The sequence below is a fragment of the Rhineura floridana genome, chromosome 1 (assembly GCF_030035675.1).
Source record: "Rhineura floridana isolate rRhiFlo1 chromosome 1, rRhiFlo1.hap2, whole genome shotgun sequence".
NCBI lineage: Eukaryota > Metazoa > Chordata > Lepidosauria > Squamata > Rhineuridae > Rhineura > Rhineura floridana.
In genome coordinates, this window is record NC_084480.1 from 216298038 (window position 1) to 216314269 (window position 16232).

General features: G+C 44.0%; 1 protein-coding gene across 1 annotated transcript in view; it reads left to right on the forward strand.

The window, feature by feature from the left end:
- The window catches only part of RANBP9 (RAN binding protein 9), a 50970-nt gene that overhangs the window by 17987 nt on the left and 16751 nt on the right, over positions 1-16232 (forward strand). The window contains exon 3 of the mRNA XM_061592759.1: positions 10196-10248. Coding sequence (XP_061448743.1) covers positions 10196-10248 — 53 coding nt within the window. The remainder of the gene's footprint in view (positions 1-10195; positions 10249-16232) is intronic.

The following is a 16232-nucleotide window of genomic DNA, read 5'->3' on the forward strand; positions in this document are numbered from 1 at the left end:
ATTTTAGCTAAACTATAGAAAAGTGACAGTTGGATTGGGGCCCCAACTTGAAATAGGTATAGATCAGCTTCCCAATCAGACAGTGCCCTGCTATTAGGCAGAGAGAGGCAACTGTCTCAGACAGCAGATGCTGGGGCACTGTCCCTCAGCTGTTACTCCTGAACTCCCTGTCCATTCCCCTTTGTTGGAGGACACAGCTGTATATGTCTTGTGGCCTGACCTGCACCACTTAAACTAGCCTGCTGCATTCAGGTGTGGTATGCTATATCATCAGTGCTGAAGTAAGCTTCAGCTGCTAGTCCTGTCAGATTCTGTACATGCAGCAAGCTTTCTTGGGCTGGCTCTGTTCCCAGTGTAAAAGGGGTGACCAGCCTGAAACTTTGCAGTAGGGTTCTTTTCAAATTTTACACACTGGTCTTTACACATGAGATGCATGAGAAGCAGAAATGATTAAAGAACAGAAGGAGAGTTAGATAGAAGTGGTATGTGCTTTATGTGTGTGTATGTACGCACCTGCAGTTGTGTGTACCTGCTGTATGTGGTTTCTGGGTTGGATATTTGAAAGTCCCAGAATACAGGTCATCATCAATGGATTAAAAAATACACTTTGCCGTTCTTATGTCTAAAGGATCTTTGGGACCATTGGAAGAATTGAGGTGGATTTTGGGGTGAAATCAAATAAAACTACAACCGTGATTAACAGCCATTGTTCTGTGGAACTCTGAGCCTTTCTGTACCTAAAATGTAGGTACCTTCAAGGTAAATTTTCTGTACCTTCAAGAAAGAAAAGATACGGACTGTTAACAATGGTATTCATCCACATGTTTTGATGGTTAATTCAGTGGTCCCTTTCCAGGATTATTATGTAACATGTACTGTGATCTTAACAAAAAAAATGGTCAAATGTGAAATTTAAAACTATGTAGTTTTACATAGATATGTAGTTGCATTATAAATATGTAGTGGCATTTAAAATTAATTGGAGTTACTTCTGAACTGATGGCATTGTTATATTACTCTGTTCTCACTGAGAGAGGAATGAAAGTTATATTTAACTTGGGCTAGGTTCTCAGGTTAAGATCAAGTTCTCAACACAACATAGCTGAGAAGTTGTACTGATTAACAGGCATTGCTTATGTAATCCATATCAGTTAAATTTCAGCTACTGCTGTATTCCCTTTGAGTGCACTTGAGTGAAACATACTGTTTTCCTCTAAAATATTTTCTTCCACTGTTTATTAATAAAGTCTAAAATATTAACATTTTTAATATGGAACACAAACAATATTTTAATGCTTATAGGGTGACTTAATCTTGCACTGTTTTATTTTGTGAATTTCTAAATAAGCTCAGGAATAGCATATACAAAACATGCTCATTTACTTTGTATTTATTTGAAGCTTAAACTTGCATCCCTCTTAAGTTTTAGGAGCAGACATGTCCACTGCTGTGCTCATGCAGTCACTTGTACTGCAGAAACTGGGCCTCTGCACTACTTGATCTGAAAACCTTAACTGAAACTTTTTTGTCACAGCTTTGTGGCACCAGTAGAGGATTGGGGCTGCTGTTTCTGGATGCAGAGCAAGTCACTGTTTGTGACTCCCACATTTGCAAATGCTTCCAGCTGCAGTTAATTCTGTGATCTGGACATAGCATTGATATAGTAGGGCCCCGCTTTACGGCCCTTTGCTAATGCAGCGGTCTCAATTAGACTAAAGCCCCTCATACAGCGCTTGTTCTGCTGTTACGGTGGTTTTCGGGCATCGTGCACCATTCTATTCAATGAGTTCCACTTTTCAGCGGTTTTCGCTTTTCAGTGGGGGTCTGGAACGTAACCCGCCGTATGAGTGGGGCCCTACTGTACTTGTCATTACCTGCTGAAAGGGGATGTGCTGTGTAGTGTTGTCTTCAACATGTATTACTTGAGTGTACACTTTTTTAAAATGCCAAATTTTTCTGTAATCACAGCCACCTGATCTGCACCATGTGGGCCTAGCTACATTTATGGGTGAAAATATTAATTTGTGCTTTCTTCATATTGTTAAAAAAAAAAAAAAAAGGCTGCCTGCCTATCTTTTTCTTTTCTTTTTTCTTTACACCTTGGGAACTAATGGGGCCTCTTTGCTGGTTTAATGTATGAACTGAGTGGAAAATTAGTGGCAACTAGTTAACTAGTAAAAACTCAACTGTTGTGATGAGAATAAATTATGCAAATCAAATAGATTTATGTTAATTTGCACATGATTCTGAATAGAAATAAGTTTACTTTTATTTTTTGACATCTGAAATGTTGGGTTGGAGCTTGGGGTTATTAAAGCAGGAGAACAGGAGTTTTGTGGGGTGGGGAGTTGCAGTGCAGAATAGAGGATCTCTACTCTGAAACATTTTGTTCCCCATAGATCTGGGGTGGCTAACTTTTTTGGGACAGAAGGCCACATTGACTCATGGTCAACCCTCTGAGGGCCAAAGTAAAAATTGGTTGTGGCCAAATTTTAATTTTTTTTGTATGATTATAAATCACATTAAGACCTATGTAAAAGGTGATTAATACCAAAATAGTTCCAAAGCATAATTTCCTCCCCAGAATTATTTGTTTCCTATCTCCTCTTTTCTGCCCAGCACTGGTTCATGGCTGCACCCGTTCATAGCAGGCATCCAGCCAGTATAGTGCTTTCAAAATCATGACAATTCCAATTTGGTCTGTCTAAAACGTTTATTGCCGTTGACCTACATAGAATTCTTCCACCCTCACAATTCTCTTACCCAGCTCTGGCAAGCATACTGTACTTTGAAATTGCTTTCCAGCATGGGGGTGTTTGTTTTTAAGCCGACCATTCTCCAGAGGGCTTCACATCTGCCTGAGAGGTAGAAATTCAGCTGGTCAGATTTTCACATGCCTTGTGGGATACGGAAGAGATGTCAAAAGCCTTACCAGTTTCATTACTGCCTGTTGTATTTGTGCTAGCAGGTGGAAGCATGGAGGGTCATAATGTCTAGCACAGCTCCCTACCATCCCATTAAAATTCTACCAAGCATAAGTACAAGATGCCACTTGCATAACTTCCACAGTTGGCTCCAGAATCGTACTCAAAGAGTGCTTATCAATGGTTCCTTCTCAAACTGGGCGGAAGTAACGAGTGGGGTACCACAGGGCTCGGTCTTCAACATTTTTATTAACGACTTGGATGAGGAGGTACAGAGCATGCTTATCAAATTTGCAGATAATACAAAATTGGGGGGCATAGCTAATACCGTGGAAGACAGAAACAAAATTCAAAGGGACCTTGAGAGGCGGGAGCATTGGGCTGAAAACAACAGAATGAAATTCAGCAGGGATAAATGCAAAGTTCTACACTTAGGAAAAAGACACCCAACACTTAGTTATAAGATGGGGGATACTTGGCTCAGCAATACAACATATGAGAAGGATCTTGGAATTGTCATTGATCACAAGCTGAATATGAGCCAACAGTGTGATGTGGCTGCAAAAAAGGCAAATGCTACATTAGGCTGCATTAATAGAAGCATCGTTTCCAAATCACGTGAAGTATTGGTTCCCCTCTATTCAGCACTGGTTAGGCCTCATCTTGAATACTGCATCCAGTTCTGGTCTCCGCACTTCAAGAAGGATGCAGACAAACTGGAACAGGTTCAAAGGAGGGCAGCAAGGATGATCAGGGGACTGGAAACAAAGCCCTATGAGGAGAGACTGAAGGAACTGGGCATGTTTAGCCTGGAGAAGAGAAGAGTGAGGGGAGATATGATAGCACTCTTCAAGTACATGAAAGGTTGTCACATAGATAAGGGCTGGGATCTTGCAGAGTGCAGGACGTGGAATAATGGGCTGAAGTTGCAGGAAGCCAGATTTTGACTGGACACCAGGAAAAACTTCCTAACTGTTAGAGCCATACAACAATGGAATCAATTACCTAGAGAGGTAGTGGGCTCTCCAACACTGGAGGCATTCAAGAGGCAGCTGGACAGCCATCTATCGGGAATGCTTTGATTTGGATTCCTGCATTGAGCAGGGGGTTGGACTTGATGGCCTTATAGGCCCCTTCCAACTCTGCTATTCTATGATTCTAACTCAACAGCTAGGGCTTCATTGTTGCTAAGACTCAGGCCCAGAACCAAGTGTCAATGCTGAGCTTCAATCCTGGAACTTTATTGAGTAGGTACATGAAAGCACTAGCTGTTAGCAGCTGGGAGGTCAGAGTGAAAGTGGTAGACTAACACCTAAGACACTCCCCACCACCACTATCTTGTCTAGTAACAGGGAGTGCAAGTTTCTTAGTGTTCTACCAGCCTGTAGGAAATGTTGGAGTACTTGGTGCAACATCCTTCTTTGTGTAGCAAAAAATAGGGCACTAGGAGGGGGAAGAGGAACAGCCTAAACGTAGGTAAAGAACCCAATAGAATACCACTACCAGCAGCAGCAGTTTTCACCCTGGCAGCACAAGCCTAGTAGGACTCTGAATTTGGTGGTTCCTCCGCCTTGGATCCCCCACCCCCTGGCTCACTTGGTATTATTGTTCTGCCAGATAATGTATGTACAAATGCAAGAATGCCAAGAAGATTGCTTAAATTGATTTTAGCCTGGGGTTTTGATCCTATGCACCCTGTTTGGGAACAAGTCCTACTGAAAAAAGCTTACATTTGAGTTAACATGCATAAGACTTTGCTGTAGCAAGTGTCCAAAGCCTTCCAGAAGCATGTGATGGTGTTTACTGAGCAAATTTCCTAAGCATTGCTCCACGATATTAAAAGTAAATGTCCATGCTGTTTAGTTGATAGTCATACTAATTTCAGAACTGAATCCTGGGAGGAAGGGAGGGATATAAATCAAATAATAAATAAATAAATTAAATTAAATGCGCTGCAGAGCTCTGGTAGTTGGGCTTCAAACATAATTTCATATGGGTGCTGTTGTAAATTTGTATATTTGTTAAGCAGAGAACAACAGCGGTCTGAAATGCGTGTGTGCTTGTACCTAAGAAAGCAGCCTTTTACCCTGCGTTGAGATCACAGAGAGTAGAATAAGAAAAGCTACTTTATTTATAGAAATACATAGTAGGTAGAAAGGGTATACCTAGTTCTAACTAAGTTGGAGGCGCAACGCCCAGGCTTGGGAGCTGTCCTCATGGCTAGGAGAGAGAGAGCAGAGACAAAAGGTGTCTCCTCTCTCTCGGACAGTCGGAGAAGATAAGAAGGGGAAAGGGCGGAAGGAGGAGGGGCAGATAAGCTTCCCTTAAGACGTATCAGTCTAACAACGGAAGGAAGTCAGTCAGAGCATCACAGGTAAAGGTAATCAAACCTATCCATCTGGAGGACCCTAACTCTATCTCCCTTCTGGAACATAAACAAAAGAACAAAACAGGAGTTGCTTTTGCCAAACTTCCAACAGGTGCAATGGATGATCCTTGTGAGAAACAGAATGGTGTCATCTGGATTCTAGCCCTTTTGATGACTTCTTAGTCTCTGAATCCAGTAGGAAGCCAACTGGATGGGGGAGCTGGGCGGCCCAGATCTGACTCAGATCTGCCCACCTGGGTATTCTGTACAACATTAGCCCAGATTGGAGGGGTGGGGAGAGGTGTTGCTGTAGTCCATAGGAGTTCACTCTCTATCACCAGGAAACCCCTCTGTCTTGTAGCAGGACTGGAGGGCTTGCATCTGATGTTGAGCCAAAGAGACAGATTAGGGATTCTGTTGGTGTACAGCCCACCCTGCTGCTCGACAGTCTCCCTGATTGAGCTAGCTGAGGTTGTCTCGGGAGTGGTGTTGGAGGAACCCAGAATGGTGGTTTTGGATGACTGTCTCAGGTCCAGCTTGGAAATTCATGGCCTCCATGGCAACTATGGACCTGTCTCAAATAGTCATCAGTCCAACACACAGAGTAGGGCAGACCCTCGATCTAGTCTTTGCTCCATGTGGGGAGGGTGGTGATCTGGAAATTGGTGGAATGGCTATCACCCCATTGTCAGGGTCAGACCACCTCCTGGTGAGGTTTGGTCTTGCAGGGGCAATTCTCCCCTGCAGGGTTAGGGGACCGGTTAGGATGGAACACCTCCAGAGACTAATGGAATGCTCTGCGGGATTTTCCAATGGTTATAGCAGGTGATCATGTTGAGGCCCTAGTCTCACTATGGAATGGTGAGACTTGTAGGGCCATTGACATGATAGCTCCTGAGAGCCCCCTCTGTCAGGCCCAGGATGTGACTCAGGAACCAGACCAACAGCTGTAGTTAATTCGTGTTTTATTAGGGTAATGTCCAAACAAAGACTGCGTTTTCTCATGAAGCAATACAGGGATACAGGTCCTGCGGCATTGGGAGAAAGTTGACAGAGCAAGGGACTTCTTCCCGCCTGTTCTTTAAGAAGGAGCCAAACGGGCGCGCAATCTTTCGCTCCTCCTTAACTGCCCCTCAGGTACTGCCCGCCTTCCCCCCCTTCTCTCCTGTCTTTTCAGCTGTCTGCGTGTGCGCGGTGAGGGGGGAAGCATCACCCCCTCCTCTTCTGAAGTTTCCGATGCCAGGATGGGGGATAGGGGAGGGGCTGATGGTAAACTGCCTCCCCGCTTTTCGGCTGTGAGCAGCCCTCCCTCTTCCCCCTCTTGCTCTGAGCCTGAAAGAGGGGGAGGCGTGAGAATGTCCAGGGAGGGCTCAGGCTCCCCGTTGCTAAGCGACCTTATCACTGGCAGTTCCTCTGTTTCGTCTTCGCTCCAAAGGGGGGAAGTTCCTCCCCCTTCCCTCTGCCATCCATCCGAATACTCTTCTCCCAACTCTCCGGGATCCAGCTCCCCGGGATTGGGACCCCAGCTCTGCCTTCCGACACCCTCTGATGCCATGGAATCTGTTTTGCTCCTTTGTATACTGAGGAGCTGCAGTCAATAAAAGAGACTGGGTGAGAGCTACAGTGTAAGTAGTGTAGATCTTGCTCCAGAGCAGACTGAGCACGTGTTCAGGCTCACAGTTGGGCCTACCGCATGGCAGTGCGGGCAGCAAAGAGATCCTCAGCCCAGCTGAGTTGTTCTGCGTAGTCCAGAGGTTTGTCACTTCTGACCGGGGTGATGGACTTCTGGAGCACACGGTGTACCACTATAGCTGGCTGGCTAAACTCTTAGAGGACAAAGTCACTCAGCTCCACAGTGGTTTAGATGCTACTATTGTGGCAGTGCAACATCAAACCCAGTGTTGTGGGATGAATTCCAGTTAGTGGGGCCTGATGGACAAGTTGCTTGCAGTGGTGTACCCGGCCACCTGCTCATTAGATCCTTGTCCATCCTGACTTATTAAAGCTGGCCGGAGTGGGATGACTGAATGGGTCACAGGTGAAGACAACGCATCTTTGTGTGATGGTGTGATGGTCTCTGCCCTTAAAGTGGTGCGTCCACTTCTTTAAAAGCCCACACTGACTCCAGTGGAGTGTAACAACTATAGACCAGTTGCCAACACCCCTTTTTAGGCAAGGTGGTGGAGAAGATGGTTGTAGAGCAATTGCAGGTATTCCTGAATGAGACTGATTATCTAGATCCATCACAGTCTGGATTCAGACCTGGTTTCGGAACAGAATCAGCCTTAGTCGCCCTGATGGATGACCTTTATTGTGAGAGGGACAGACAGTGCAACCCTGTTACTTCTGCTCGATCTCTCAGCAGCATTTGATACCATTGACCATGGTATCCTCCTCGACTGACTCAATGGGATGGGTATTGGAGGCACTGCATTACAGTAGTTCTGTTCTTACCATCAGGGTCTCGTCCTGAGAGTAACACTGGGTGAGTGTTCCTCAGCCCCCTGGCACTTGTGCTGTGAGGTTCCACAGGATATTCTCTTCTTAGTGCTGTTCAGCATCTATATGAAGCTGTTGGGAATAGTCATTAGGAGGTTTGGAGCAAGGTGTCAGCAATATGCTCTATTTCTTCATAACATCTGAGTCGGGAGGCTGTGAACACTCCGGATTAGTGTCTGAATGCTGTCATGGACTGGATGAGGGCCAATAAACTGCTTGAATTCTGGGAAGATGGAGGCTCTTTGGGTAGGTGGTTCCCCTATCCGGGGGATGGGCAAGTTACCTGTTCTGGATGGGGCTGCGCTCCGTCTGAAGGACCAAGTCTGTAGCCTAGGGGTACTCCTGGATTCATCTTTGTCACTAGAGGACCACTCTGTGGCTAGGAGTGCCTTTTACCAGCTTTGTCAGCTACGACTGTTCCTGGACAGAGATAGCCTGACCTCTGTTCCTTCCTTGGTAACCTTGAGGCTGGATTACTGCAGTGTGCTCTATGTGCGGCTGCCCTGGGTCCTGATTCGGAAGCTCCCGCTGGTGCAAAATGTGGCGGCCAGAATAGTGATGGGGGCACATGGCCATTACTTTTAAAACATCTGCACTGGCTGCCCATCTGCTACCGAGCTAGGTTTGAGGTCTTTATATTAATTTATAAAGCCCTGAGCAACTTAGGTCCAGGGTATCTTAGGGACCATCTGAACCCTTATATCCCAGCTGGATCACTGATACTATCTGCAGGAGTGGCTTTGGTTGTCCTCAAGGTTGGCGAGGCTCATTTAACATCGACACGAAATTGAGCCTTCAGTGTCATCGGCCCAGTTCTCTGGAATGCTCTGACAACAGAGTTTCAGCAGGTGCCTTCTGTTTTAATTTTTAGGCACCTGCTGAAAACCTTTCTGTTCTGCTGGGCTTATTCAGGCAATTAAGAATATGCTTTTTTTGCAACAATTGACCTTTGTTTTTATTGTATTTTTAATGTTTTTATTCTGTAGTGGTGGTGGTTGTGTTAAACATGTTGTAAACCGTTTTGATGTTTTTAATGAAATAGCGGTATACAAATATTTTTCTAAATAAATAATAAACTGTAGGAAACATAATACATGATTTCTTGTATCATTTATATAACTTGTAACCTCATAAGCTGTCCCCCTCCCCCATTCACAAAGGAAGTGGCATTTCATTCAGTGTTTGATAGATGATTATGTTTCATTTTAAAGAGGTTGTAAGTGTAGGCTTTAACAGACAAATTCCATTTTCCTTTTTGTATCAAATTATTTATAAATGGGATGCTTTGCATGTTTTTGTGATTACTGACTATGGCACCTTTTTCAGGCAGAGAGATTTCATATACCACCATCATTTCTCGTTTGCAAACTACTTTTGATATCTGTCCAAGAGAGCATGTGACCTTTTAGTGTATTCCAGCAAAGAATTTCTCCCTGTTGTTTTATTCTTACCTTAATCCCACCTACTGTTCTCTGGAATCATCTAGGAATTCTAAGCTAGGTCTGCACCATTGCTTGCTTCAGAGTTGGGGAACCTGTGATCCTCCAGATGTTGCTGGGTTTCACATCTCATCAGCTCCAGCCAGCATGGTCAGTGGTCAGGGATGATCAAGTTGTAGTTCCCATTCCATGGTGTACATGTTCTGTGTCTCAAGCACTATGAGATTACAAAAGTCAAGACACAGTTGAAGAGACATCTTTGTTGTGCTCCTGGAAGAAATGATGCTATCTAAATCTATCCTGGAAAGCTAATGTTGTATAGCAGGCATAGCCAACATGGTGTCCTCCATATGTTTTGGATTACAACTTTCATTATCCCCAGCTAGCATTGCCAATGGTCAGGGATGATGGGAGTTGTAATTCAAAACATCTGGAGGGTACCAACTTGGCTACCCCATTGTATAGACTAGTTTCAGAGCATGAACAGGGTGGACACCAGACATTTACTAAAAATAATAATTTTTCTCCTGATTACCTCTGGGGTGAAATAAAAGATACTGGTAGCTTAATGCCTGGAAAAGAGAATGGAAACCTTTTGAGTACAAGGTCAAGATTCTGGCTAAAATAGGCTGTCCTCTGAAAAGGTTGGCAAACTATAATGCTAATGGTTTCCATGCTTGCCTTATGAGTCTCTAATACTCCCAGTAAATACTCTTATTTTTGTTTTCTGTTTGAGTAAAAAGCCAATATGTTTGGCTTCTCTGGGCCTTTAGCGCATCTTTAAAAGAAACTGAAATATTTTGCTAGTACCTGACAAAAGAACAAATGTGAAATTTGTGCTGTGTGAGAAACTGATTGTTCGGCTGCTGTAATTTAACAGATTTTCTTGTAATGTTGCTCTGTTTTATAGTGGCAATTTATTTGAAATGCAAAAAAGATAAACTCTCTTTTTTAAAATTTTACAGTTATATGGGGATTGGGCTGTCTGCTCAAGGTGTGAACATGAACAGACTACCAGGTATGATAAAATAATTATTTTGGTTTTCAAAACATTACTTTATTTGAGTGAGATGTTGACCAGGTCATTTTTAAAAGATATTTCTTCCAGAGAAACTGTTTTTAGAACAGTCTTTGTTTTATAATGTAGCATTTTATTGTCTGGTATTTAGAGAACAGGGAGTGCATTGAAATGTGCCTGATTTGCTTTTCAAACTGCAGTTGCCTGGTTTGTATGTAACCTTAAACCATGGGTTAAATAAACCTTAGTTAATAAACCATCATTTAGCAGTGCATGCAAATCAAACCCAATGAAAACAAGCCATGATTTATTGTTGACTTACTATCCTTGAAGGATTCTGTCCCCCTGGCTCCATTTCAAAGCACAATTTTTATTATCGTCTTTCCTTCACTCTGCTGTCAACATTACGTTACAATTCTATGCATGTCTACTCAGAAGTAAACTCCCATTAAGCTTAATGGGGCTTACAGCTGGGCTGCATTGTAAGCACATCAGAAAACGCCAAAGCTGGATTTTAAATTGTAAAAAGGGAAGGGGGGCACTTCAGGCCACTTTGGAAGCACTAGAATGCTGGGAACAGACAGGAGAGGGGATGAGATAGGCAACACTCTGGCTGCCCTTAGAACACTCCCAAGACCTACACAGACACATACAATGAAGTCCCACCCTTCATCCCCCTTCCCGAAGGAAGCAAGTGGCAGATTCTGGGCATGGAATCTTGTCCCTCCTGTCCAGCATTGTTGTTGTTTTTTCAGAGTATTTGCAACAATGTTAGATTGTGTCTCCTCACTGAGATACGTTCACATAGCTCACCTTTACCATCTAAAGGGTGAACTGATGGAAGGGGAGGGTATCTGCTGTTGATGAGAATGGGTGAAGAACACCAGAAGACTTCCACACCCTCACTCTTGCTGCTGGCTAATAGGAAGAGGCATGGTAACATGGTGAGGTAGTGCCAGTAGTAGGGTGCTGCAAAGCCTTTTGGGGTGTTGGGCAGGGAGTACAAAATAAGCAGGAAGAAGGCAGGGGAGAAACAGGCCAAACTCCCACGAAACAAGCCAAGATTTGTTAGTTTATCAATAGGATGCCCTGTGATTTAAGCATGATCTGTTTAATAAACCAGAAATTAACTTTGGTCTAGCATGATGTGTGAACCCAGGCCATTGCATCAAAAACTGCTCCACAGTTTCAAGAGTAGTTTGTGGGTTGGGACTGGAGTGGTACTGTGATATGAAGTGGGGACACAAAAGACCTTGGGTAGCTGAAAGTTAGTGGTAGGAATACAGATAGACGTATATGTCTTCTCTAAATGCTGCTGTGTTTGCTTTACATCAGGAGTAGCTAACCTGCAGACTGTGGACCCCCAAGACACCTTCAGTTGCTCATGGCACCCTTTGTTTTTTTTTTTTTTTTTAAAGCTTATTTTTAAATTGCTTTTATAAATTGATTTTTTTTGTGGTTTTACTTCTGTGCGTCCTACAGTTTTGCCTACCACAGTGTTATTTTGGGGTATTTTCAGGTGATTTCCTTTAAATTTCCCTCCAGAATCAACTTTTTTTTAGCAGCAAACTTCCATGTTCATAGGGCTTCCTGAGCCCTTGTGAACACTCCATGCGCTCATAGCCTTAACTTTGGCTCTTTCCGGAAGCTGTGATGCTTTGCCTGTCAAAGGGGAATTATTTGACCATTCAGCCCTGAGAGCTGCCCAAAGGACTGCAGTGTTAGCAGGACAAAGCATTGCAATTTAAAGCTGTCAGCCTCAAGCTGCACTTTAACCCAGCAGTTTATTCAGTGGTGGGCATTGAATAAGTTAGCGGCATGAAAAAACTGAGTAATTTAGAGCGCAACAAAATAACATGAGGGAAAATTGGGAACATAATTTGATTAATAAATTGATTCATTTGGAAATGTTTTCTGAAGAAATGAGTGGGGAGAAAAGGGAAAAGAAGGAGTTCTTAATGATGGCATAAATGTAATTAATTGCCTTCCAACTGAATCCATTTGGAAGAGGGGGGGGGAGGGAGAGAGAGAGAGAACATTAATTGCAATCTTAATAGTTTCATAAGTAAGGTGAAGGTCACATTCTACATGTATAACTGGAGAAAAAAGGGGGGACTCAGTATACCAAAACTGGAAAGGGGCACTTGGATATCAACTGTGGGTAGACTGGAGTCTGTTAAGTTTTTAAAAAGTCCAATATGACATGCTTGATTGCCTACTGCATTATGTACTGCCACCTGAACTGCTTCTCATACAAAAATAAGGTCTTTCTATGAAAATGGTCAAAGCAAGTATGTTCAGCATGTCATGTGTATCCCCAGTTAACAGCTCTGCCTAGCAAGCCCCAATTAGTTTTTCAATCTGAGCTGAAAAAAGCAGTTTGGGGTTTTGGTTTAAGAACTGTTGATACAGAAACTCCACCAGAAGAAGAAAAAGGTGTATAAGAGGGTAGTGTGAGTGGGTGTTTGCTTACACAACCGAGGCTCTCCTTCCTTTCATCCCTTCTGCAATCCCCATGCCTCCTATCAGCTCTGGAGGCTTGGGGGGCCCTCTGGTACAGATTTTGGGGTCCTGTGGGGGGGGTAGAGGGGAGATAAGAGAAACCGGAAGTCCTATTGTGCAAGCAGGCACACATCATTGGATGTTACCCAGATAAGTTCCCCCAGGCAGTTCTTGTGCTGTTCTGCTAGCCTGTAGCTTTGAATTTAGGGCAGCTGGACATATGAGAATTACTGCAGGAAGACTTCCCGAGTACTTGGTCTAAACAGTATTGCTTCCAACACTGGTGTTTCCTATAGCAATTTTGTGAACCTTCCCTAAGAAGTAATTTATTTTTTAACGAGGAGTGGTACATAGGAAGCTGCCTTGTACTGAGTCAAAGCATTGGTCCCTCTAGCTCAGTGTTGTCTATGCTGACTGGCAGCTGCTCTCCAGGGGATGCCAGGAACTGGACCTGGGACCTTCTGCATGTAACGAGGGTGCTGCTGGTTTGGCAATGTAGTGGTACTCTGCCAGACTGCAGTCTGTCTAATCTGATGACGGTATTTGCATTGGGGTTGAGATTTGCCCCCCCCCCCCCAGTTTTTTCTTTGGTCTTACTTTCTTAGTGGAGATGTTGCTAATTGCTTGAACTAAACTGGTGTTTCGTTGGGCAGTTGGGGTCAGAGAGGCAAAATCTTTAGGGTGATCTATATTACTATATCAAAGATATAGTAATCAAAGGAAAGCAATTGTAAAACTTGTGTTTTATTCCTTTGTTTTAAAAAAGGAACAAAGAATACTGATGTTTGTGTGCAGTTATAAACCTCTGACAAGCCTAGATACAGTGAGGTGTTTTATAGTGGCATTGGAGAAGACGTACTGTCAGCCTGGGACTATTGGGTGTCACCCTGTGTCAGTCTGGCTTTGTCTGGGACTGGTTGCAGCATTATGTGTATTAAGCAAACTGTACAGGAAATTTACTTGGTTTGCTGCTGCTGCAACACGTTCCTCATGGAAGATTAAACTACAACCATACGCACACTTAATCTAGGAGTAAGTACCATTGAAGTCAAGTGGGACTGACTTCTAAATAGACATTCATTGGATAGCCTTATTGAGGAACAGAAAGGGAAAGGGAGGAAGAGCACTGAAATGGAAGAGTTAATCTCTTCATGATACACTAGGCTTTAATTTTTATCACCATTCGTTCACATGCAAAACTCAATAGATTTATTAAGGATGCAGCAACTAAAACATCCTGCAAGTTCCCAAATAACTTTCTGGACATATTTTTCCCTGGCCCCACAGAACCAAATAGGCAGTACAGGAATACCCCACATTAACGTACGCAATGGGTCCAGAGCGAGTATGTAAACCGAAAATGTATTTAAAGTGAAGCACTACCTTTTTTCACTTGTGCCGCCACTGTGCCACCTCTCCTTCATGCGGAGCCTCAAAGCCCCGCGCGAAAGCCTCTGCTGCTGCGCTGTGGCGCCTCTGCTGCTGCGCTGTGGCGCCTCTGCTGCTGCGCTGTGGCGCCTCTGCTGCTGCGCTGTGGCGCCTCTGCTGCTGCGCTGTGGCGCCTCTGCTGCTGCGCTGTGGCGCCTCTGCTGCTGCGCTGCGGCGCCTCTGCTGCTGCGCTGCGGCGCCTCTGCTGCTGCGCTGCTGCACTTCTCAGCTGATCACGATCGCGCCTCCCAGCTGATTTGCGGTTGCGCCATCACGTCTTTGTCCACACACCCCATGCACCGAAAGGCCACAAGCAAAGGTTAAGTGTCCATTCTTGCGAAGTGAGCGTACGTAAACAGGGGAGTGGTGCTACTGTAAGTATGTCCGTACTCGTGAGTGTCCTTAAAGTGAAGGTCCGTATAGCGGGGTATTCCTGTATCCAGCTCTGCGCAATGGAACACAATTGTGAAAGGAATGATGGATAAACAAGTGTGCTGAAAGCAGTTTCATTTTCAAGGTTTCCCTCCTTCTATTGCTGGTGATGGCTTGAAGGCACAGTCTTTCCCCTAATTCAGTATACGGACACTCCATTGGTCTGCCCCCCCCCCCTCTGCACCACCTGCTGTTGCTGTCCTGGGCTCAGAAGCATATCTGCTCTCCCAGCCTCCCAACAAATATGCTGTCTGATTTGAGGTCTCACCTTTGTGCTTTCTCTTGCTAGTTCTTGGTTTGATGGCCTATATAAAAGAATGATGATAATAATATTAAATTTATATCCCAGCCTTCTTCCTTACAATTAAAACTTCTAAAAACAGTTAAAAACAACCTGCTAAAAACAGTTAAAAACGCCTAAAAGGAATCACCTACTCTCAGGCATCTTTTAAAATTTCTCCTAAAAGTTAATAAGAAGGAAGACTGGCACACCTCACTAGGGAGGGCATTCCACAAACTGGAAGCCATCACCAAGAAGGCTCTGTAATGGGTCACTGCCAACTAGACAACCCCCAGTGGCAGCACCACCAACAAGCCATTGCCTACTGATCATACAGCCCCATATGATTGGTATTGGGTAAGGTGCTGTTTTAGATACTTTGGTTCCAAGGTACTTTGGTTATGGCTTTATATGCTAGTAGTAATACCTTAAATTGGACCTTGGGGAGCCTTTGCAGTGTTGTAGGGACCAGTGACCCATGGTCCCATTGTGCTTCCCCACTTACCAACCAAGTAGCTGCATTCTTCGTTAGCTGCAGCTTCCAAACTGTCTTCAAGGACAGCCCCACATAGAGCTCATTCCAGGAGTCTAGGTGTGAGAGTTCACCAGAGCATGGACAACTGAGGCCAAGCTATCCCAATCAAGGAACTGCCATAGCAGGCCCACCAGCCTGAGTTAGGCATATGCACTCCCAGTCACAGAAGCCACCTGGGACTCCAGTGACAAGCTGGAATCCAGGAGTACTCCCAGATTATGAACTTGTTCCTGCAACTCCTCCAAGTACAGGTTGTACTCCTAATTCCTGGACATGGGAACTACCCACTCATAACACCTCTGTCTTATCAGGAGTCAGCCTCAGTTTATTGGCCCACATCCAGCCCATCACTGTGTGTCCAGGCACCAGTCCAATACCTTCACAGTCTCTCCTGATTATGATGGAATCGAGACAGAGATCTCTGTCATGAGCATACTGATGGCACCATGTCCCAAATACCTGGATGACAGCTCCCAATGGTTTCATATCGATATTGAATAGCATATTAGAAACTGAATGGTAGTTTTCCAAAACCTACCATTTGGATATATCAGCTTGCTGCTCCAATACTTATTTATAGTTCTTATTTTAATACAACACAGCATTTATTTTCTAAAGTTCCATAAATATGCCAAAATACAGTTTTATGTGTCAGGTTATTTACACAATATCTTTCATGTTCTTAAAGTAGTAAAGTCAGTTTACGTTTGATAAGAACATAAGTATTGCATTACATCTGAATTTCCCTCCAGCATTCCAGTTCTCTTCTCCTAGTGCCTTCTCCCACATTGAGATAAAACTGTTTAT